We start from the raw sequence: 21,014 nt of genomic DNA, 5'->3' as shown, positions 1-21,014 counted from the left end.
AAAGTTTTTGCCCAAATATCCTAGGTAAAATGAGGGTGCGTGTGTGTGTATAACCTGATAGACTGTTGTGGGGTCAGAGACCGCCGTCACTGCCTTCTTCTCTCCCCCCACCTTTCCTGGGGTCTAGAGTCCGGCTGCCGCTGTTTCTCTCCCCCTGTTATCCAGAGACTGCCGCCGCCGCTGCCCCATTACCTCCCCCATCCCCAGTTTTATAATTACCTGTTGCCGGGGTCCGCGCTGCTTCTAGCTCCGGTGTCGCGTCTCCTGTGTCGTTGCTCTGCGCTGCGATACGCAATGACGAGTGACGTCTTCAATGCGACGTCACTCGTCATTGCGTATCGCAGCGCATAGCAACGACGCAGGAGACGCCACACCGGAGCCAGAAGCAGCGCGGACCCGACCCCGGCAACAGGTAATTATAAAACCGGGGATGGGGGAGGCAATGGGGCAGCGGCGCCGATAGCCAGGGGGAGAGAAGCGGCGGCGGCAGGGCTCTAGACCCCAGGAAAGGCAGTGGGAGGGAAGCGGGCAGCAACGGCCTCTCTCCTCCTGCCTTTCCTGGGGGCTTCTGCGGGGTCAGAAAAACTGGGGATGGGGGAGGCAATGGGGCAGCGGCGCCGGCAGTCTCTGGACCCCAAGATAGGCAGGGGCAGAGAATCGGGCAGCACTGTCGGTCTCTGGACCTGCAAAAGCCGCTGCATTTCATTGATTTAAAGCACCCGCTATAAATCATTGAACTGCAGCGGCTTATGCAGGTAGACTTTAGCCTAAAAAATGTGTGTTATACGCCGATAAATACAGTATATATATATATTTTATATTAGTTAAAAATGAATGTATGTTCATAATGTGAGGATCTCCTGTGATATCCACCGGACCAGACACTCCAGCCCAGCAGATATTTTATAAGCTATAGATAGAGAGGGAGGAGGAGGAGAATCACATTCCTCCGGGTACTTCCTTTCTATTACTCACCTGGACTAATATCAGTAGGAATGTCCTCTTCCTTACACGGCCGATCCCTCCTCACATCCATTTCTTCTTCTTCTTCGACAACTTCAATTTTAAGGTCTAAGAGATTTTCATCCTGATCCAAAATATGAACCAAATAATAAACTATAATAATTCCGATTTATGGAAACAAGAAAATAATGACACAAATCGTCCATGACAACCCCGACCATCTATGTGATCATCCTGTAGGACATTGTCCTCTCCATCTACCTGATCATCCTGTAGGACATTGTCCTCTCCATCTACCTGATCATCCTGTAGGACATTGTCCTCTCCATCTACCTGATCATCCTGTAGGACATTGTCCTCTCTACCTGATCATCCTGTAGGACATTGTCCTCTCCATCTACCTGATCATCCTGTAGGACATTGTCCTCTCTACCTGATCATCCTGTAGGACATTGTCCTCTCCATCTACCTGATCATCCTGTAGGACATTGTCCTCTCCATCTACCTGATCATCCTGTAGGACATTGTCCTCTCTACCTGATCATCCTGTAGGACATTGTCATCTCCATCTACCTGATCATCCTGTAGGACATTGTCCTCTCCATCTACCTGATCATCCTGTAGGACATTATCCTCTCCATCTACCTGATCATCCTGTAGGACATTGTCCTCTCCATCTACCTGATCATCCTGTAGGACATTGTCCTCTCCATCTACCTGATCATCCTGTAGGACATTGTCCTCTCTACCTGATCATCCTGTAGGACATTGTCCTCTCCATCTACCTGATCATCCTGTAGGACATTGTCCTCTCCATCTACCTGATCATCCTGTAGGACATTGTCCTCTCCATCTACCTGATCATCCTGTAGGACATTGTCCTCTCCATCTACCTGATCATCCTGTAGGACATTGTCCTCTCTACCTGATCATCCTGTAGGACATTGTTCTCTCCATCTACCTGATCATCCTGTAGGACATTGTCCTCTCCATCTACCCGATCATCCTGTAGGACATTGTCCTCTCCATCTACCTGATCATCCTGTAGGACATTGTCCTCTCTACCTGATCATCCTGTAGGACATTGTCCTCTCTACCTGATCATCCTCTAGGACATTGTCCTCTCTACCTGATCATCCTGTAGGACATTGTCCTCTCCATCTACCTGATCATCCTGTAGGACATTGTCCTCTCCATCTACCTGATCATCCTGTAGGACATTGTCCTCTCTACCTGATCATCCTGTAGGACATTGTCCTCTCCATCTACCTGATCATCCTGTAGGACATTGTCCTCTCTACCTGATCATCCTGTAGGACATTGTCCTCTCCATCTACCTGATCATCCTGTAGGACATTGTCCTCTCCATCTACCTGATCATCCTGTAGGACATTGTCCTCTCCATCTACCTGATCATCCTGTAGGACATTGTCATCTCCATCTACCTGATCATCCTGTAGGACATTGTCCTCTCTACCTGATCATCCTGTAGGACATTATCCTCTCCATCTACCTGATCATCCTGTAGGACATTGTCCTCTCCATCTACCTGATCATCCTGTAGGACATTGTCATCTCCATCTACCTGATCATCCTGTAGGACATTGTCCTGTCCATCTACCTGATCATCCTGTAGGACATTGTCCTCTCCATCTACCTGATCATCCTGTAGGACATTGTCCTCTCCATCTACCTGATCATCCTGTAGGACATTGTCCTCTCCATCTACCCGATCATCCTGTAGGACATTGTCCTCTCCATCTACCTGATCATCCTGTAGGACATTGTCCTCTCTAACTGATCATCCTGTAGGACATTGTCCTCTCTACCTGATCATCCTGTAGGACATTGTCCTCTCCATCTACCTGATCATCCTGTAGGACATTGTCCTCTCCATCTACCTGATCATCCTGTAGGACATTGTCCTCTCCATCTACCTGATCATCCTGTAGGACATTGTCCTCTCCATCTACCTGATCATCCTCTAGGACATTGTCATCTCCCCCCGGACAGTTCTGGGAATGCAGAGGAGCAGGACATCTCTCTGGTGGGTTCCTCTTCCTGGATCCATCTGTAGGAGACACACAGTGACTGAATATATTGTGTAGATGATCAGATGATGGGGGATCTAGGGGCCCCAATACTGCTCTCTCCTTTACCATCAATGAGAGTCTCCTCTTACCCAGTGGTGATGTCAGGGGCCGGTGGTCTATAATAAATATATCTTACCCAGTGGTGATGTTGGGGGCCGGTGGTATATAATAAATATATCTTACCCAGTGGTGATGTCAGGGGCCGGTGGTCTATAATAAATATATCTTACCCTATGATGTTTGGGGCCGGTGGTCTATAATAAATATATCTTGCCCAGTGATGATGTTGGGGGCCGGTGGTGTATAATAAATATATCTTACCCAGTGGTGATGTTGGGGGCCGGTGGTCTATAATAAATATATCTTTCCTGGTGATGTTCGGGGCCGGTGGTCTATAAAAAATATATATCTTACCCAGTGGTGATGTTCGGGGCCGGTGGTCTATAAAAAATATATATCTTACCCAGTGGTGATGTTCGGGGCCGGTGGTGTATAATAAATATATCTTACCCGGTGGTGATGTTGGGGGCCGGTGGTCTATAATAAATATATCTTACCCAGTGGTGATGTTCGGGGCCGGTGGTCTATAATAAATATATCTTACCCGGTGGTGATGTTCGGGGCCGGTGGTCTATAATAAATATATCTTACCCGGTGGTGATGTCAGGGGCCGGTGGTCTATAATAAATATATCTTACCCAGTGGTGATGTTGGGGGCCGGTGGTCTATAATAAATATATCTTACCCAGTGGTGATGTCAGGGGCCGGTGGTCTATAATAAATATATCTTACCCTATGATGTTTGGGGCCGGTGGTCTATAATAAATATATCTTACCCGGTGGTGATGTCAGGGGCCGGTGGTCTATAATAAATATATCTTACCCGGTGGTGATGTCAGGGGCCGGTGGTCTATAATAAATATATCTTACCCAGTGGTGATGTTGGGGGCCGGTGGTCTATAATAAATATATCTTACCCAGTGGTGATGTCAGGGGCCGGTGGTCTATAATAAATATATCTTACCCTATGATGTTGGGGGCCGGTGGTGTATAATAAATATATCTTACCCAGTGGTGATGTTGGGGGCCGGTGGTCTATAATAAATATATCTTTCCTGGTGATGTTCGGGGCTGGTGGTCTATAAAAAATATATATCTTACCCAGTGGTGATGTTCGGGGCCGGTGGTCTATAAAAAATATATATCTTACCCAGTGGTGATGTTCGGGGCCGGTGGTGTATAATAAATATATCTTACCCGGTGGTGATGTTGGGGGCCGGTGGTCTATAATAAATATATCTTACTCAGTGGTGATGTTCGGGGCCGGTGGTCTATAATAAATATATCTTACCCGGTGGTGATGTTCGGGGCCGGTGGTCTATAATAAATATATCTTACCCGGTGGTGATGTTCGGGGCCGGTGGTCTATAATAAATATATCTTACCCGGTGGTGATGTTCGGGGCCGGTGGTCTATAATAAATATATCTTACCCAGTGGTGATGTTCGGGGCCGGTGGTGTATAATAAATATATCTTACCCGGTGGTGATGTTCGGGGACGGTGGTCTATAATAAATATATCTTACCCAGTGGTGATGTTGGGGGACGGTGGTCTATAATAAATATATCTTACCCAGTGGTGATGTTCGGGGCCGGTGGTCTATAATAAATATATCTTACCCGGTGGTGATGTTCGGGGCCGGTGGTCTATAATAAATATATCTTACCCAGTGGTGATGTTCGGGGCCGGTGGTCTATAATAAATATATCTTACCCAGTGGTGATGTTCGGGGCCGGTGGTCTATAATAAATATATCTTACCCAGTGGTGATGTTGGGGGCCGGTGGTCTATAATAAATATATCTTACCCAGTGGTGATGTTGGGGGCCGGTGGTCTATAATAAATATATCTTACCCAGTGGTGATGTTGGGGGCCGGTGGTCTATAATAAATATATCTTACCCGGTGGTGATGTTCGGGGCCGGTGGTCTATAATAAATATATCATACCCAGTGGTGATGTTCGGGGCCGGTGGTCTATAATAAATATATCTTACCCAGTGGTGATGTTCGGGGCCGGTGGTCTATAATAAATATATCTTACCCGGTGGTGATGTTGGGGGCCGGTGGTCTATAATAAATATATCTTACCCGGTGGTGATGTTCGGGGCTGGTGGTTTATAATAAATATATCTTACCCGGTGGTGATGTTGGGGGCCGGTGGTCTATAATAAATATATCTTACCCGGTGGTGATGTTGGGGGCCGGTGGTCTATAATAAATATATCTTACCCAGTGGTGATGTTGGGGGCCGGTGGTCTATAATAAATATATCTTACCCAGTGGTGATGTTGGGGGCCGGTGGTCTATAATAAATATATCTTACCCAGTGGTGATGTTCGGGGCCGGTGGTCTATAATAAATATATCTTACCCAGTGGTGATGTTCGGGGCCGGTGGTCTATAATAAATATATCTTACCCAGTGGTGATGTTCGGGGCCGGTGGTCTATAATAAATATATCTTACCCAGTGGTGATGTTCTGGGGTGGTGGTCTATAATAAATATATCTTACCCAGTGGTGATGTTCTGGGGTGGTGGTCTATAATAAATATATCTTACCCAGTGGTGATGTTCGGGGCCGGTGGTCTATAATAAATATATCTTACCCGGTGGTGATGTTCGGGGCCGGTGGTCTATAATAAATATATCTTACCCAGTGGTGATGTTCGGGGCCGGTGGTCTATAATAAATATATCTTACCCGGTGGTGATGTTTGGGGCCGGTGGTCTATAATAAATATATCTTACCCGGTGGTGATGTTCGGGGCCGGTGGTCTATAATAAATATATCTTACCCAGTGGTGATGTTCGTGGCCGGTGGTCTATAATAAATATATCTTACCCGGTGGTGATGTTCGGGGCCGGTGGTCTATAATAAATATATCTTACCCAGTGGTGATGTTCGGGGCAGGTGGTCTATAATAAATATATCTTACCCAGTGGTGATGTTCGGGGCCGGTGGTCTATAATAAATATATCTTACCCGGTGGTGATGTTCTGGGCCGGTGGTCTATAATAAATATATCTTACCCAGTGGTGATGTTCGGGGCAGGTGGTCTATAATAAATATATCTTACCCGGTGGTCCTCCATCATGACTATGTCCTGGTACAGATCCTTGTGTCCTTCTATATACTCCCACTCCTCCATGGAGAAATAGACAGTGACATCCTGACACCTTATAGGAACCTGACACACACAATGATCCAGTCATCATCCAGACCCATCATCCCTTGTGTTCCTGTATAATGTCCCAGCATTCCCAGCAGCGCTCACCTCTCCAGTCAGCAGCTCCATCATCTTGTGGGTGAGTTCTAGGATCTTCTGCTCATTGTTCCTCTCAGGTATCAGTGAGGGAGGTGGAGGCTCCGTGATGGGGCCCCGGGCCCTGCTCCATCCTCCTGACCTGCTGGGGGCCACACACTCTCCAGATGTCTTCTTCACTACTGTGTAATCCTGAGTATGGAGAGACCCCGATAAATATCCCTATATACAGACCCCTCACCTCTCCGGTCATGTCCTGTATTATCCCTAGAGATAAGAGGTCATGTGACCATTTCCCACAATCCCTCACCTCTCCGGTCATGTCCTGTATTATCCCTAGAGATAAGAGGTCATGTGACCATTTCCCACAATCCCTCACCTCTCCGGTCAGCAGGTAGATGATCTCCAGGCTGAGCTCTAGGATCCTCTCGGTGGTCGGTGACATTCCTCTATAGATCCTATATATACGGCGCTGGAGTTTTCCTTCTCTTCAGGATATATTCGGGGGGCGTCCTGTCCCCTCTATAAAGCCCCTGTGTGCATTGTGTACAGGTGTATAAAGAACTACAAGTCCCACAATAACCAGGAGCAAGATGTTACATCCTGGAGGCTGAAGGACCTGTGATGATGTCATGGCCATGTGACCGCTCATGTGTGTGGGAGGAGTCAGGCTGGGCCATGTGACTGGTCATGTGTGTGGGAGGAGTCAGGCTGTGCCATGTGACTGGTCTTGTGTGTGGGAGGAGTCAGGCTGGGCCATGTGACTGGTCATGTGTGTGGGAGGAGTCAGGCTGTGCCATGTGACTGGTCTTGTGTGTGGGAGGAGTCAGGCTGGGCCATGTGACTGGTCATGTGTGTGGGAGGAGTCAGGCTGTGCCATGTGACTGGTCTTGTGTGTGGGAGGAGTCAGGCTGGGCCATGTGACTGCTCATGTGTGTGGGAGGAGTCAGGCTAGGTCATGTGACCAGTCATGTGTGTGGGAGGAGTCAGGCTGGGCCATGTGGCCGGTCATGTGTGTGGGAGGAGTCAGGCTGGGCCATGTGATCGCTCATGTGTGTGGGAGGAGTCAGGCTGGGCCATGTGACCGCTCATGTGTGTGGGAGGAGTCAGGCCGGGTCATGTGACCGCTCCTTCCAGGAATCCAGACAATACGGCTCCGCACCGTGCACTGTATACACACACGGCTCCGCACCGTACACTGTATACACACACGGCTCCGCACCGTACACTGTATATACACACGGCTCCGCACCGTACACTGTATATACACACGGCTCCGCACCGTACACTGTATATACACACGGCTCCGCACCGTACACTGTATACACACGGCTCCGCACCGTACACTGTATATACACACACGGCTCCGCACCGTACACTGTATACACACGGCTCCGCACCGTACACTGTATATACACACGGCTCCGCACCGTACACTGTATATACACACACGGCTCCGCACCGTACACTGTATATACACACACGGCTCCGCACCGTACACTGTATATACACACACGGCTCCGCACCGTACACTGTATACACACACGGCTCCGCACCGTACACTGTATACACACACGGCTCCGCACCGTACACTGTATACACACACGGCTCCGCACCGTACACTGTATATACACACGGCTCTGCACTGTACACTGTATACACACACGGCTCCGCACCGTACACTGTATACACACACGGCTCCGCACCGTACACTGTATATACACACACGGCTCCGCACCGTACACTGTATACACACGGCTCCACACCGTACACTGTATATACACACGGCTCCGCACCGTACACTGTATATACACACACGGCTCCACACCGTACACTGTATATACACACGGCTCCGCACCGTACACTGTATACACACGGCTCCGCACCGTACACTGTATACACACACGGCTCCGCACCGTACACTGTATACACACACGGCTCCGCACCGTACACTGTATATACACACGGCTCTGCACTGTACACTGTATACACACACGGCTCCGCACCGTACACTGTATACACACACGGCTCCGCACCGTACACTGTATATACACACACGGCTCCGCACCGTACACTGTATACACACACGGCTCCGCACCGTACACTATACACACACGGCTCCGCACCGTACACTGTATACACACACGGCTCCGCACCGTACACTGTATACACACACGGCTCCGCACCGTACACTGTATACACACACGGCTCCGCACCGTACACTGTATATACACACGGCTCTGCACTGTACACTGTATATACACACACGGCTCCGCACCGTACACTGTATACACACACGGCTCCACACCGTACACTGTATATACACACGGCTCCGCACCGTACACTGTATACACACACACGGCTCCGCACCGTACACTGTATACACACACGGCTCCGCACCGTACACTGTATACACACACGGCTCCGCACCGTACACTGTATACACACACGGCTCCGCACCGTACACTGTATATACACACACGGCTCCGCACCGTACACTGTATACACACACGGCTCCGCACCGTACACTGTATACACACACGGCTCCGCACAGTACACTGTATACACACGGCTCCGCACCGTACACTGTATATACACGCGGCTCCGCACCGTACACTGTATATACACACGGCTCCGCACCGTACACTGTATACACACACGGCTCCGCACCGTACATTGTATATACACACGGCTCCGCACCGTACACTGTATACACACACGGCTCCGCACCGTACACTGTATACACACACGGCTCCGCACCGTACACTGTATATACACACAGGGCTCCGCACCGTACACTGTATACACACGGCTCCGCACCGTACACTGTATACACACACGGCTCCGCACCGTACACTGTATATACACACACGGCTCCGCACCGTACGCTGTATATACACACGGCTCCGCACCGTACGCTGTATACACACGGCTCCGCACCGTACGCTGTATACACACGCGGCTCCGCACCGTACACTGTATACACACGCGGCTCCGCACCGAACACTGTATACACACGCGGCTCCGCACCGTACACTGTATACACACGCGGCTCCGCACCGTACACTGTATACACACGCGGCTCCGCACCGTACACAGTATACACACACGGCTCCGCACCGTACACTGTATATACACACGGCTCCGCACCGTACACTGTATACACACACGGCTCCGCACCGTACACTGTATACACACACGGCTCCGCACCGTACACTGTATACACACACGGCTCTGCACCGTACACTGTATATACACACACATGGCTCCGCACCGTACACTGTATACACACGCGGCTCCGCACCGTACACTGTATATACACACGCGGCTCCGCACCGTACACTGTATATACACACGGCTCCGCACCGTACACTGTATATACACACGGCTCCGCACCGTACACTGTATACACACGGCTCCGCACCGTACACAGTATACACACACGGCTCCGCACCGTACACTGTATACACACACGGCTCCGCACCGTACACTGTATACACACACGGCTCCGCACCGTACACTGTATACACACACGGCCCCGCACCGTACACTGTATACACACACGGCTCCGCACCGTACACTTTATACACACACGGCCCCGCACCGTACACTGTATACACACACGGCCCCGCACCGTACACTGTATACACACACGGCTCCGCACCGTACACTGTATACACACACGGCTCCGCACCGTACACTGTATACACACACGGCTCCGCACCGTACACTGTATACACACACGGCTCCGCACCGTACACTGTATACACACACGGCTCCGCACCGTACACTGTATACACACACGGCTCCGCACCGTACACTGTATACACACGGCTCCGCACCGTACACTGTATACACACACGGCTCCGCACCGTACACTGTATACACACACGGCCCCGCACCGTACACTGTATACACACACGGCCCCGCACCGTACACTGTATACACACACGGCTCCGCACCGTACACTGTATACACACACGGCTCCGCACCGTACACTGTATACACACACGGCTCCGCACCGTACACTGTATACACACACGGCTCCGCACCGTACACTGTATATACACACGGCTCCGCACCGTACACTGTATACACACACGGCTCCGCACCGTACACTGTATACACACGGCTCCGCACCGTACACTGTATATACACACGGCTCCGCACTGTACACTGTATATACACACGGCTCCGCACTGTACACTGTATATACACACGGCTCCACACTGTACACTGTATATATACACGGCTCCGCACTGTACACTGTATACACACACGGCTCCGCACCGTACACTGTATACACACACGGCTCCGCACCGTACACTGTATAGACACACGGCTCCGCACTGTACACTGTATATACACACGGCTCCGCACCGTACACTGTATACACACACGGCTCCGCACCGTACACTGTATACACACACGGCTCCGCACCGTACACTGTATAGACACGGCTCCGCACAGTACACTGTATACACACACGGCTCCGCACAGTACACTGTATACACACACGGCTCCGCACCGTACACTGTATATACACACGGCTCCACACTGTACACTGTATATATACACGGCTCCGCACTGTACACTGTATATACACACACGGCTCCGCACCGTACACTGTATACACACATGGCTCTGCACCGTACACTGTATATACACATGGCTCCGCACCGTACACTGTATACACACACGGCTCCGCACCGTACACTGTATACACACACGGCTCCGCACCGTACACTGTATACACACACGGCTCCGCACCGTACACTGTATACACACACGGCTCCGCACCGTACACTGTATACACACACGGCTCCGCACCGTACAATGTATATACACACGGCTCCGCACCGTACACTGTATACACACACGGCTCCGCACCGTACACCGTATATACACACATGACTCCGCACCGTACACTGTATATACACATGGCTCTGCACTGTACACTGTATATATACACGGCTCCGCACTGTACTGTGTGGTTTACTGGGGGCAGAGTATAAACTGTTATACATTCACTATGGGAGGATATATATATATATATTGTGAGAAGGTGAAGGGTATGGTGGGTGATATATGTCCCCGAGGCTCCTGGTCTTGGTGAAGTAAGAGTCGGTATTATTCGGTGTCTGTGCTGCGGTACTGACTGACACTGTGGCCGTAGTATGGCTGGAAGACCAATCCGGGACGGCTCTTACTGGGAATGGTCACGTGCAGGGTGGGGGTCCCCACATTCCAGGCCGTCTTTTGTTGGCCTTAAAGGCAGCCTGCTCAACCAGCGGAGGGGGATTTGCATGTTGGAGCTCGGTGAGGTGGACTCTTCCCTGCTGGACTCTTCCCTGCTGGACTCTTCCCTGCTGGACTCTTCCCTGCTGGACTCTTCCCTGCTGGACTCTTCCCTGCGTTTGCTCCATGTTTGGAAGCTGGTGAGCAGACTTCCTGGAGGCCTGGAAAAGACTTGCTTGATGCCGCATGGCATGGAATATAGGTGTGAACTAACACCTAAGGAGTCCAACAAGAACCAGCAGGAAACCAACCAGCTGCTGTTACAGCACGTGATGGCGCTACAAGCTGCAGTGACAACCCGGGCCGCCCCTGATGCCCGGAAAGCCTTGCGGACGGTGATCCCCAAGATGACCCCCTCGATTGATGTTGAGACCTACCTGGCGGTCTTTGAGAAAGTGGCCACGAGGGAAATGTTACCCCGAGATCAGTGGGCTGAGGTCATCGCTCCGTTCCTGGCATCTGGGCCCCAGCAGGCATACTTTGACTTGTCCGACGACCAGGTTGCTGACTATGATGTCGTCAAGGGTGAGATCCTGGCAAGACTGGAGGTAAATGTGTGGGTCCGGGCCCAGCGGGTATGTCAGTGGGAATATAAACCGGCTGAGCCTGCCAGACGTGTTGCAACACCTGCAAAAATGGCTGCAGCCGGAGGTATCGAGTCCCACTGCAATGCTGGACCATCTCCTGGCTGATATGTTCTGGAGGGCTCCGCCTCACTCCCTCCAGAGCTGGATTGGCCAAGTGTCCCCTAGCAATGAACTTAGGATGGTAGACCTGGTAGAAAGTTACGATGCCACCATGAAACTGCAGGAGGGGGCAGTTAAACCCAGGAGGTCCCAACCCTTACCCAGGCGGCTGGAAAGCCCTAAAGGTCCCCGGCAGGTGTTCCCCAAAGGCCCCGCCCCGTTGCTGTGTTGGTGTCAGGAACCGGAACATGTTAGGGCTAATTGTCCCCAGCGGGAAGAACCTATTTACACCAACTATGCTCTCCGCCTGTCCCTGTATGCCCAGAGACTGTGTGCCACCGGTGTCCCCAGGCCCGGGGACTCTGGTCACCTCTGCCCGGTAAAGGTGGGAGATATTATCGTGGTGGCACTAATAGACTCATGTAGCATGGTGACTTTGGTGAGGTCCAACCTGGTGCTGCCTACTGAGTATATGGGCCGACAAGCTGGAGTCTTGTGCATACACGGGGACTTAAAGTTGAGTATTTCACTCAGTTGCCGGAACGGATGGAAACAGTGTTGCCCTTGGTTAGAGAACATATGGAGGCAGCTCAGCGAGCCCAGAGTAGAGTTTATAATCGCCAGGCTCGGTTACGGAATTTTAACCCGGCAGATCGGGTTCTGGTTCTGGTACCAACCGTCAACAGTAAGTTTCTGGCTAGGTGGCAGAGTCCTTACGAAGTGATCGAAAAAGTAGGGGAAGTGACGTACAGGGTACACCAGCCCGGGCGAAGGAACCCAAAGCAAGTGTACCATGTAAACCAGCCAAAACCTTGGAAAGATAGGGAGACTAGTGTGGATGACAGCCCCCGGCCAGGTTTGTTATGGGTGGAGCCCCCGGCCAGGTTTGTTATGGGTGGAGCCCCCGGCCAGGTTTGTTAGGGGTGGAGCCCCCGGCCAGGTTTGTTAGGGGTGGAGCCCCCGGCCAGGTTTGTTAGGGGTGGAGCCCCCGGCCAGGTTTGTTAGGGGTGGAGCCCCGAGCCAGGTTTGTTAGGGGTGGAGCCCCCGGCCAGGTTTGTTAGGGGTGGAGCCCCCGGCCAGGTTTGTTAGGGGTGGAGCCCCCGGCCAGGTTTGTTAGGGGTGGAGCCCCCGGCCAGGTTTGTTACGGGTGGAGCCCCCGGCCAGGTTTGTTACGGGTGGAGCCCCCGGCCAGGTTTGTTTTGGGTGGAGCCCCCGGCCAGGTTTGTTACGGGTGGAGTCCCCGGCCAGGTTTGTTACGGGTAGAGTCCCCGGCCAGGTTTGTTACGGGTAGAGTCCCCGGCCAGGTTTGTTACGGGTAGAGTCCCCGGCCAGGTTTGTTACGGGTGGAGCCCCCGGCCAGGTTTGTTACGGGTGGAGCCCCCGGCCAGGTTTGTTAGGGGTGGAGCCCCCGGCCAGGTTTGTTAGGGGTGGAGCCCCCGGCCAGGTTTGTTACGGGTAGAGTCCCCGGCCAGGTTTGTTACGGGTGGAGTCCCCGGCCAGGTTTGTTACGGGTGGAGCCCCCGGCCAGGTTTGTTACGGGTGGAGCCCCCGGCCAGGTTTGTTATGGGTGGAGCCCCCGGCCAGGTTTGTTAGGGGTGGAGCCCCCGGCCAGGTTTGTTACGGGTGGAGCCCCCGGCCAGGTTTGTTAGGGGTGGAGCCCCTGGCCAGGTTTGTTTTGGGTGGAGCCCCCGGACAGGTTTGTTACGGGTGGAGTCCCCGGCCAGGTTTGTTAAGGGTGGAGCCCCCGGCCAGGTTTGTTACGGGTGGAGCCCCCGGCCAGGTTTGTTAGGGGTGGAGCCCCCGGGCAGGTTTGTTAGTGGCGGAGTTTCCCGTCCCTCAGTCTGGTGCGAGGCGGCCACAGTAAGGATTGCTGACAGCCTTTCCTCTGCACAGAATCAGGAGGCCAGGGAGTTCGTTAGTAGTAACACTGATGTCTTCTCAGACCTTCCTGGACGTACTTACGTACATACGGTTGAAACCATACCGGTTACCTGAGTCGCGGCGAGAAGTCATTTCAGAAGAAGTGCAACAGATGTTAAAACTGGATGTCATCGAAGAATCAAAAAGTGAGTGGGCCAGTCCGATAGTCTTAATACCCAAACCAGACGCTACGTTACAGTTCTGTAACGATTTCCGCAAACTGAATGAAGTTTCCAAGTTTGATGCGTATCCCATGCCTCGAGATGAGCTTATTGAGAAGCCGGGACGAGCGCGTTACTTTTCTGTTTTGGACCTCACCAAAGGGTACTGGCAGGTGCCCTTGACGGAGGCTGCCAAAGAGAAAACAGCCTTTGTCACACCAGGTTTGTTCCAGTACAAGGTGTTACCCTTTGGTTTACATGGCGCTCCCGCTATGTTCCAAACGTTAATGGACATTGTACTCCGAACATATCGTCGATGTGCCTCAGCTTATCTGGACGATGTCATCATCCACAGTAAGAGTCGGTATTATTCAGTGTCTGTGCTGCGATGCAGACTGACACTGTGGCCGTAGTATGGCTGGAAGGCCAATCCGGGACGTCTCTTACTGGGAATGACCAAGTGCAGAGTGGGGGTCATTCCCCACAATCCAGGCCGCCTTTTGTTGGCCTTAAAGGCAGCTTGCTTTGTATCTGACCTCTTCCTCCAAACCCTCCTTGGGCGGGCTATTTAAATCTCAGTCTGTCCTCCATACATTGCCTGTGATAGAGGTTCTTCCTTGTTACTGGCTCATTTCTGCTGTATACCTGTGTATCTGCATATTACATTGGCTTGTGACCTGACTACTCTCTTGCTTTCTGATTCTGTACTTCGCTGCTATCTTGGTTTTGACTTGGCCTGTCTGACATCCCTTTATGTTTCTGTTTGTTCATTCTCTGTGTTTTGTGATTACTCCTTGGTCCGTGCCTGTTTAACCCATTGTGTCCTGACATACTCCCTGACTTCTGCACAATGTTTGTTTTATTGTTACAGTCTGAAGAAGGGGAGATGATTAATAATGAGTCCTAATGATTTCAGTTAGAAATAAAACAGGGCAACAATAAGAATTAGCCATACAGTTGGTTGAACAAAGTGAATAAACTTTCTAATATCATGTTACCACAAACTGTACCGGCTTCTGAAGTATTTTTATTTTTTTTTGCTTGATTCACCCCTGACAGAAAGTTGGGTAGTCCTCTCATGATTAGTGTGATGTTGTCTCAGCAGCTCCCTGGCTCCTCTCTCTTACTTGACAGGAAGTTGTATAGTCCTCTTATTGTCAGTGTGGTGTTGTCTCAGCAGCTCCCCGGCTTCTCTCTCACCTGACAGGAAGTTGTATAGTCCTCTTATTGTCAGTGTGGTGTTATCTCAGCAGCTCCCCGGCTTCTCTCTCACCTGACAGGAAGTTGTATAGTCCTCTTATTGTCAGTGTGGTGTTATCTCAGCAGCTCCCCAGCTTCTCTCTCACCTGACAGGAAGTTGTGTAGTCCTTATTGTCAGTGTGGTTTTGTCTCAGCAGTTCCCCCACTCCTCTCTCTCATCTGACAGGAAGTTGTATTGTCCTCTTATTGTCAGTGTGGTGTTGTCTCAGCAGCTCCCCGGCTTCTCTCTCTCTCACCTGACAGGAAGCTGTGTAGTCCTCTTATTTTCAGTGTGGTTTTGTCTCAGCAGCTCCTCGACTTCTCTCTCTCTCACCTGACAGGAAGTTGTGTAGTCTTCTTCTTTTTAGTGGGGTTTTGTCTCAGCAGCTTCCCGGCTCCTCTCTCTCACTGGACAGGTAGTTTTGTAGTCCTCTTATTGTCTGTGTGGTGTTGTCTCAGCAGCTCCCCGGCTCCTCTCTCCCATCTGACAGGAAGTTGTGTAGTCTTCTTATTGTCAGTGTGGTGTTGTCTCAGCAGCTCCTCGGCTTTTCTCTCTCACCTGACAGGAAGTTGTGTAGTCTTCTTTTCAGTGGGGTTTTGTCTCGGCAGCTTCCCGGCTCCTCTCTCTCACTGAACAGGTAGTTTTGTAGTCCTCTTATTGTCTGTGTGGTGTTGTCTCAGCAGCTCCCCTCTCCCATCTGACAGGAAGTTGTGTAGTCTTATTATTGTCAGTGTGGTGTTGTCTCAGCAGCTCCCCTCAGTTGTTAGTGAGTGAGAATGTTAGGGGGACGGAACTGCAAACTCACTAAACAAATTCATTTTTGGTGGTTTCAGAACTGGACCACACTGGTAATGAATGCTGTATGCTTCTGCAGAATCAGAGTACCCCTTTAAATCCGGACACAACATAACAGACACTGTATTTGGTATCGACAGGATCATAATTTATCTGTACAAGAAATCGATAGCATCGTTTATAACCTCCTTCAGGTATATACAGTAAACATGGCACTTAAATAAACCAAAAAACACTTGTGGGATGCATAGAGTAATAAAATATTTGTACTAGCTCTCGGGGCTGATTGTAGATGACCCCTTTAAGATGACATTGAGACTCCACCGCGCAGTCCTTTTCTTCTCAACCATCTCATCATGAAAGTTTATTACAAGGGTCAAAGATCGATGTCCGTTTCCCTTAGGGCACTCCGGTGCTCCAGCGCTCTAAACATTTTGTTTGAGGCTGTGATGGTGACGTCATGACCACGCCCCTCGTGAGGTCACACCATTCATGTCTATGGGAGAGGGCGTATCGGTAGACAAGCTCCTCCCATAGACATGAGTGGAGGGGGCGTGGCTATGACATCCCGACCACTGCAGGAGATTGAAGGGGGACCCCCGTGATCAGACATCTTATCCTTTGGATAAGAGATAAGATGTCTAGCAGCAGAGTACCCCTTTAAGAACTGGAGAGACTTCTATTCTGAAAGACCTCAGGACCAAGCTCCGCCTCCTGATGGATCCTTTGATGTTTAACAAGGACACATTTCTGGGTAAAACTTTTTCCGCATACCAAACACGGAAATGGCCTCTCCCCTGTGTGAATTCTCTGATGTTTCATGAGAGATGTTTTCTTTGAAAAGCATTTCCAACATTCTGAACATGTAAACGGTTTCTCTCCTGTGTGGATACTCTGATGCTTAACAAGACCCGATTTTAGGGTAAAACGTCTACCACATTCCAAACAGGAATATGGCTGCTCCCCCGTGTGACTTCTATAATGTTTGACCAGATCTGAATTCTGGGTGAAAGATTTACCACATTCGGGACATGGAAAAGGTTTCTCTCCTGTGTGAGTTCTCTGATGTTTAATAAGATCCGATCTCATGGTAAAACCTTTCCCACATTCGGAACATGAATATGGCTTTTCTCCGGTGTGGATTTTTTGATGTTTAATCAGATCTGATTTCTGGGAAAAGCGTTTTCCACATTCCAAACATGAAAATGGCTTCTCCCCCGTGTGAGTCCTGTGATGTTTGGCAAGGTCTGATTTCTGGGTAAAAGATTTTCCACAATCGGGACATGAAAATGGCTTCTCTCCCGTGTGAGTCCAATTATGGTTAATTAGACCATACTTCTTGGTGAAACTTTTTCCACATTCAGAGCAGGAATACGGCTTCTTCCCGGTGTGGATTTTCTTATGTTGTACTAGATTTGATTTCTTGGTAAAAGATTTACCACATTCGGAACAAGAGAACAGTTTCTCCCCTGTGTGGATTTTCTTATGTTCATCTAGATGTGATTTCTTGGTAAAACTGCGGCTACATTCCAGACATGAAAACGGCTTCTCTCCTGTGTGGATTCTCTGGTGTCCAGTAAGATCTGACTTTGGGTTTGAACATTTCCTACATTCTGAACACTGAAGTTGGATTTCTTCTGATCTCGTTTCAGTTTTCAGATTTAATTCCGGTGGAAACCATTTCTCACATCCAGAACATAGAAACTGATTTTCTTCTATATAGTCGTGTGGGAAATTATTCTCGTCTCCTTCAAAGTCTGAAGATGGGAAGAAGCTTTGTCCTGAGTGTTTGCTGTGATCATCTGGAGATAAAGTAGAGCAGCTTTAATTCTTAAAGTATGTGAAAAATACGCGAAGCGGGGCATTTATGAAATGAGTGTTAGGATTCTCCAGGTCACATGACTTAGGGGTATTGTCATTTTATCCCCTATCGATAACATAATGATTGGTCCAACTGCTGGGACCGCCACCAATTCCAACAGGGATAAAATTGTCCCGAGGATGAATGGTGTTGCACTGCGCATGCGCGGCCTGCGCTCAATTCATTCTCTATGGGGCTGGGGAATATTTCCAGGTGCACCATTCATTACAAGGACAATTTTGGGCCTCAGCAGTCAGACCCCCAATGATCAGCATGTCAGCCCCTATCTTATGGAAAAGGGAATACCCCATAATGGGGTTACCTGATGCTAAAGGGTCCATATTTCTAATTTAGTGACACTTTTATAGCTCGATAGAGTTGTAGGGCAGTGGTCTCAAACTGCGGCCTTCCAGATGTAGCAAAACTTCAACTCCCAGCATGCCCGGACAGCCAACGGCTGTCCGGGCATGCTGGGAGTTGAAGTTTTGCAGCAGCTGGAGGACTGCAGTTTGAAGACCACTGCAAAAAAGGGATGAGATGAGAGGAAAGCCTTGATTTACCTTTCAGGGACAGTGTGGATTCTCTGAAGAAGGCAGATCGGCTTTTGGCCATCCATACATACTGGGAGTTGAAGTTTAGCAACATCTGGAGGGCCACAGTTTTAGACCACTGTGTAGCTCCTTGTTTGTTGCCACCTAGGACATGTTTCCTGTAAGCCATCCTGCCTGTTATGCATGGCTCCTGTGGCCCCTGTTGTATTTTCTCTGGCTGATTGATATTATTTGCCATCCTCCCCTCCCCTTGCCTACATCTCCCGGCAATCATTGCAGTTCTGCTATGCTGTCCAGCTCACTCTCTGAGAGCAGCACCCATTTTGAAGCAGAGAGAGAGAGAGATTCAGTGTCTGTCTGGCTGAGGCTGCACACACCTCCCAGTTCTCAGCACTAAAGAGAACATGACTCATCAGTGCAGGACAGAAACCACATGGTCTGTGTCTCTCATGAGGGTGGGGGCTGCTTTCAGAGAGGGATTTGGACCGAGACAGAGTGGATGGCTGGATGATGTCATTCCCTCACTTCATGCATTTAAGTGACAAGCAAAGAGAGGAAACTCTTGACTAACGACTGATTAACTAATGACTGATATTTAGACAATTAAAGGGGTACTCCGATGGAAAACGTTTTTTTCTTTTAAATCAACTGGTGCCAAACAGTTAAACAGATTTGTCAATTACTTCCATTTAAAAATCTTGATCCTTCCAGTACTTATCAGCTGCTGTATGCTTTAGAGGAAGTTGTGTAGTGTTTTCCAGTCTGACCACAGTGCTCTCTGCTGACACCTCTGTCCATGTCAGGAACTGTCTAAAACTGGAAAGGTTTGCTATGGGGATTTGTTTCTGCTGTGGACAGTTCCTGAGACAGACACAGGTGGCAGTAGTAGACACTGTGGGCAGACTGGAAAGAACTACAGAACTTCCTGTGGAGCATACAGCAGCTATTAAGATCTGATTAATTTACAAATCTGTAGAACTTTATGTCACCAGTTGATTAAAAAAAAAATTTTTTTCCATTGGAGTACCCCTTTAAATAGGTTGATGACAGTGCAAGGATGGGCTGTGGGTTTAGTTCCCCTTTAAGGTAGGTCCACATATACTTTGGAGGCTCGATCGCAGCTTTAACATACGGAGCATCTGTGTCCAGATATTTATAAAGGATCGGTGACGGAGGCCCAAAGCAGATCCTCCAATGATGATGTGAACCGAGGCCTCATTGCCACAAAACCTGTTCCTCCTGTGTGTGACATTAAAGGGGTTCTCCACTGGCCAGCGTTCGGGAACAAATGTAAAGAACGCTGTGTTCGCGCTGCGGGGGTCGGCCACACCACCACATGATGTCACAGCCACGCCCACTCAATGAAAGTCAATGGGAGGGGGCGTCACGCCCCCTCCCATTGACTTTCATTGAGGGGGCGTGGCTGTGACTTCAAGTGGTGGTGTGGCCGACCCCCGCAGCGCGAAAACATTGTTCGGAACATTTAGTCCCGAACCCTAGCCAGTGGAGAACCCCTTTAATGCTTAATATATTTCTGGTGCTGGGATCCTTCTCTGCCCCCCTTTGGTTTCTATACCCCATCATCTCTAGGTCACGTGTGCAGTTCAGATTCTCATTCTTTATGGCTGAATCCTACAGGGCCGTATTATTCTTTAATTTCGATCTCTCAAAGGTTTAAAAAAAAGGAAATAAAACGAGCAACTAACAAATGGTAACAACATGACGAGAGGGGAAAACAGTAATATAATAGGGGCCAGGACAATCACTTTCCTCTGGGTACTTCCTTTCTATTACTCACCTGGACTAATATCAGTAGGAATGTCCTCTTCCTTACACACCTGTTCCCTCCTCACATCCATTTCTTCTTCTTCATCATCTTCTTCTTCTTCTTCATCATCATCATCCTCAACAACTTCAATTTTCAGGTCTACGACATTTTCATCCTGATCCAAAATATGACCCAAATAATTAACCTTAATTCGGAATTTTACATTTTTCTTCCCTAAAAACATTTTATTTTTACATACATGTGCAAGAAAAGATAAAGGGGTTCCGTCTACTTCAAGTTCTCCACTTCACCATTCATAACAATAATTGATGAAACAACCAGATCAGAGCTACGA

The 21,014-nt window shown here is 49.7% G+C and overlaps 2 protein-coding genes across 3 annotated transcripts in view; both read right to left on the bottom strand.

Annotated features, from left to right (window-relative positions):
- Positions 1–3,218, bottom strand: part of LOC130317331 (zinc finger protein 271-like) — a 59,331-nt gene extending 56,113 nt beyond the window's left edge. Inside the window, exons 1-2 of the mRNA XM_056552840.1 lie at positions 2,937–3,218; positions 976–1,087 (exon numbers count right to left, since the gene is read on the bottom strand). Of these exons, the coding sequence (XP_056408815.1) occupies positions 976–1,087; positions 2,937–3,125 (301 nt within the window). The 5' untranslated portion in view covers positions 3,126–3,218. The remainder of the gene's footprint in view (positions 1–975; positions 1,088–2,936) is intronic.
- A 13,382-nt stretch (positions 3,219–16,600) lies between these two features.
- The window catches only part of LOC130317325 (zinc finger protein 260-like), a 55,361-nt gene continuing 50,947 nt past the window's right edge, over positions 16,601–21,014 (bottom strand). The window contains exon 8 of one of the 2 annotated variants that reach the window (XM_056552834.1): positions 16,601–18,092. In XM_056552834.1, coding sequence (XP_056408809.1) covers positions 17,140–18,092 — 953 coding nt within the window. In that variant the 3' untranslated portion in view covers positions 16,601–17,139. Of the gene's footprint in view, positions 18,282–21,014 lie in introns of both variants that reach the window. The other variant, XM_056552833.1, reaches the window with a different exon arrangement.

Source organism: Hyla sarda, unplaced genomic scaffold (genome assembly GCF_029499605.1).
Source record: "Hyla sarda isolate aHylSar1 unplaced genomic scaffold, aHylSar1.hap1 scaffold_199, whole genome shotgun sequence".
NCBI classification, from domain to species: domain Eukaryota; kingdom Metazoa; phylum Chordata; class Amphibia; order Anura; family Hylidae; genus Hyla; species Hyla sarda.
The sequence above is the reverse complement of the archived record's forward strand: the minus strand, read 5'-3'. Positions and strand labels throughout refer to the sequence as shown.